The sequence below is a fragment of the Cynara cardunculus genome, assembly GCF_001531365.2.
Source record: "Cynara cardunculus var. scolymus isolate 2C chromosome LG 4, CcrdV1, whole genome shotgun sequence".
Taxonomy (NCBI): domain Eukaryota; kingdom Viridiplantae; phylum Streptophyta; class Magnoliopsida; order Asterales; family Asteraceae; genus Cynara; species Cynara cardunculus.
In genome coordinates, this window is record NC_037531.1 from 13,991,917 (window position 1) to 13,995,920 (window position 4,004).

General features: G+C 41.5%; 1 protein-coding gene across 1 annotated transcript; it reads left to right on the forward strand.

The window, feature by feature from the left end:
• The first annotated feature begins 883 nt into the window (after positions 1 to 883).
• On the forward strand, positions 884 to 3,311 carry LOC112511703 (protein indeterminate-domain 2-like). The gene is made up of 4 exons (XM_025117415.1): positions 884 to 1,222; positions 1,342 to 1,738; positions 1,826 to 2,043; positions 2,411 to 3,311. The coding sequence occupies exons 1-4, from the start codon at positions 1,078 to 1,080 to the stop codon at positions 3,187 to 3,189; spliced, it is 1,539 nt and encodes a 512-aa protein (XP_024973183.1). The 5' UTR covers positions 884 to 1,077; the 3' UTR covers positions 3,190 to 3,311.
• Positions 3,312 to 4,004: the final 693 nt, after the last annotated feature.

Sequence of the window (4,004 nt, forward strand, 5' to 3'; positions counted from 1 at the left end):
ATTTTAAAATAAAAACATCATCGTTTTCTCAAAATCACATAAAGTCATATTATAACATCGACTGAGATAAAGAATAAAATGAAATATTAAAATCACGATTTATCTCGCTGCATTGCGCGAGTACGCTTCTATATATATATAACATATAGACAAAGAATTGTGTTAGAATATGAGTTAAGGTGAAAAACATGAGAGAATATTTGGATCACCCATGAGTTGCGCTTTAGAAGAGCATCTATCTTGACGAACGAACATTAACGAACTTGAACAAACACATTTTCTTAACGACTGAACATGAACCTAAAAAAATTCCTTCGCTTACCGTTCGTGTTCGTTCGGTTCGTTTACAACTCTAATTTTAGGTAGTGTCTTTTGTGTTTTTTTAAAACATATATGTCTGTTATATCGAAACAAACTATACTCATTCATACGACACTTTCATAAAATTTAGGTTCGACCCTCTCGTTTAAAAAGCTGGTGTTCCGCGTCTGAGTTTTTCTATTTTTGTCCAATTATTTTTCAGCTCGTAGAAAGAAACAAGAAAAAGTGTAATCTTGTTTCAAGAAAATGAGTTTTTGTGTCATCACGTAATCTACACATAATACGAAGGCACCCTAAATGCCACTGCTACTTGTATATCTCTAGTCTCCTCCGACATGTGCCACCCTGTTCTGGATTCAAACACGTGGACGATGACGATTTCAGACCCACTTCTGATGAGACACATCGTGGGCCATGGCATCTTAAAATTAACCCTGGTTTATACCCGTATCTAACCACGGTTTACAGCCACCGCTTCCATCTCTTTCCACTCCATTTTCACACACATGTACACATACACATCCACATTCCACAGAACACGCAGTGAATCAACCGCCGTACTCGACTTGTCTTCGTCGTTCTTCGCTCGCCATTATTGATGAACTTTCGAATTAAATACTAGCAAAGAGATTGCCGTTTTGTTTTCTCTTCGCCGGAAGAACCGTGAAAGAGACTCTTCAGTCGACGCGTGGTGGATATGATACGCTAGATGTGGTTGCATTATTGAGATAAATTTGTACTTACCTTGCTGTGCTTATGGTCGGTTTTGAGAATTCGTCGATGATGGCGGTTTCTGGAACTACGGTTGAGGCTACTGAATGTGATTCCGCTGGAAATCCTACTGAACCGCCATTGGAGATGCTACCGTCGAAGAAAAAGCGAAATCTTCCTGGAAATCCTGGTATAATTTAGCAGTTTTTGGTTTTTCTTAATCTCAGCTTTTGCTTTATTTGCACTTTCTATGTGTATGATGGTAGAATGATTTGGTTTAGCTTTTGCTTCTTAACTTACTCATGGCAGATCCAGATGCTGAGGTGATCGCACTATCACCGAAGAGTCTGGTAGCCATGAACCGCTTCGTTTGCGAGATTTGCAACAAAGGATTTCAACGAGATCAGAATCTTCAGCTTCATCGGCGCGGTCATAATCTTCCTTGGAAGCTAAAGCAACGAACCGGAAAGGAAATCCGGAAACGTGTTTATGTTTGTCCAGAGAAAACATGCGTCCATCACGATCCGTTGAGAGCTCTCGGCGATCTCACTGGTATCAAAAAGCACTTCTCGAGGAAACATGGCGAGAAGAAGTGGAAGTGTGAACGCTGCACTAAGAAGTACGCTGTCCAGTCTGATTGGAAAGCACATATGAAGATATGTGGTTCCAAAGAGTACCGATGTGATTGCGGATCCTTGTTTTCTAGGTTAAATTCTATTCATCGTTCTCAAATCCTTCTGCAATTTATGTGAATTTTTATGAAATCATCCTGATTGTGTTTTTTATGATGAAGGAGGGATACCTTCATCACTCATAGAGCTTTTTGCGATGCATTAGCACATGAGAGCACAATAACTCAATCTCAAACCCTTGCTCTTAGTAGTTCAGATCAACAATCACCTCCTACAATAATGGAGGAGGTTGTTCTCCCTACGACGTTTAGTCCGCCACCGCCGCCGCTTACTCCGTCCACCGATGTACTCTCTCCGGCCATTTCCTTCCAAACGCCAGGTTATTACGACTTCAATTTACATTTACGGCTACGCACCATTTTCAACACTTTTTTAGTAATTCCACTTTCGTTTTCAGAATCGCTTTCCTCGTGTGTCGTAAATTATTTGTCGTCTACTGCATTTGTCTTCTTCTTTTCTATGGGAGCGTTTTCCCCTGAGAAGAAAATGTGTTGCTCAATGGAACTCCATTATTCATCACCGGAGCTCAAAGAACGAAGAAAAAGCTGATTAAAAAGAGAATTTCTTTTGGGTAAACGGGTGCCATGATTGCCACCACGAACCTTTTCAAATCCAATGTAAAAGCTAGATTGCATTATTTAAATTTTTGTTAATTTTTTAACTGAAAGTTAAGATTTTGTTTGCAGAACTGCCGGAAAATGCGATGGTAGCGAAAGTATCTGGAGCAACGACGTTGACATGCTTGGCCACAACGAGGGCAACAACTACAGCTTCCACCGCTACCACCACCGTAAGCGGTGGCTCCACCTCTAATAGCACTAGTGTATTTCCTAGTATTTATACGTCGTCGGTTACTATAGAACCAATGTCTCTTTCTTTATCCTCATCGCTGTACCTGTCCAACACCGCCAACCCATCTTTATTTCCTCCGCCGGATCATAACCTCCTCCACAAACTTCACCACCGATATCTACCAGCTTCGCAACCAGCGCTCTCCGCCACCGCTTTGCTCCAGAAAGCAGCTCAAATGGGCGCAAAATCATCAAACACCTCATTCCTCCATGCACTCGGATTGGCGTCGCCGTCGTCCTCCAGCAGTAATCACCGTCAAGATACCAACAATGGAGAATGGAGCAATGTTCATATAAAGCAAGAGAGAGATGATAACTCCAGGCTTGGACTTGGGATTCCCTTCGCCACCGCCGCCACCACCACCACCACCACCAGTCTGACGGACTTAATGATGGGACCGCCGGCACCCACCACGCTAGATTTTCTTGGGCTTGGGATGGGTAGCGGAAGTGGTGGTTCCCCGGGTGGGTTCTCGGCGTACTTAGCTTCAACCGGAAGTGGGCTTTATTCAGGCGCCGGAGCAGCATCCGCCGTCCCTTTGTTCAGGGGAATGAACTCCGGTATAAACAAAATTTGGGATGATTCCGATGATAGGAAGCCGGATCGTCTTTAGCTCTCTCCCTTTTTTTTCTTTCTTTTTTGAATCTATAGGATTCCAAGTAATTTAGTTTGTACTTTGTAATATTGTATGTATGCTACTACATTTGTTTCGTAATTTTGGATTTCCAACTTTAGCTAAAGTTTGCTAATTCCTTTTTTTTTAATTAGCCTGGATATCCAACCCGCTACGCGAATCGATTAATCCCAGGACGATCACGTACTTTGCAGGTAGCCCGGAGTCACCGTATTTATGTGTATCGCTAATTTTGTTGGCTTAATTTGTGTCATAGCAATTCACTAACACAAAATTCAAATTTACATGGTATATGAACATTTGGTTTATTAGGTTAATAATTAAGCAATGACGGGTCCAGATTCTCTAGTGATTGGGAGCACAACTAGAGGTATAAAAAAGTCTTAAAGTTGAATAACCCACCCACCTAAATGAGTTTGAGTTAAAAGGTTATTCAGTTTTTAGGTTAAACAGTTCGGTAACCAAATAAAGATACATCTTGTACTCTCGTTTCTATTTGATCATTGCACCATCTCTCCTCCATTTTGTCCATATATCGCTCCTTCAAGAGATGTTCTTATCAACTTTGTTGGGTTAGATCAGCTACCAATACGACTTGGGACTTTGAGGATTCTTCTCAGAAGTTGTCATCAGTTCGAGCCCTGCAAAATTAATGAGGATTCTCTGTAGTTATCCAGGTCCCCTAGGATTAGTCTGAGGTGCGTGCAAACTGGTTCTGACGCTCACTTGTTAAAAGATGTTCTTATCTAGGTTGGGATTATCCGTTTAGCTAAAATTCAAACATTCTCTTGCAA

What these genes read in the sequence shown, in the direction of transcription:
- LOC112511703 (XM_025117415.1), top strand. Translation starts at nt 1,078, where the DNA reads ATGGTCGGTTTTGAGAATTCGTCGATGATGGCGGTTTCTGGAACTACG. An exon ending in TGCGGATCCTTGTTTTCTAG is followed by an intron (nt 1,739 to 1,825) that starts GTTAAATTCTAT and finishes TTTATGATGAAG; the next exon opens with GAGGGATACCTTCATCACTC. An exon ending in CATTTCCTTCCAAACGCCAG is followed by an intron (nt 2,044 to 2,410) that starts GTTATTACGACT and finishes TTTTGTTTGCAG; the next exon opens with AACTGCCGGAAAATGCGATG.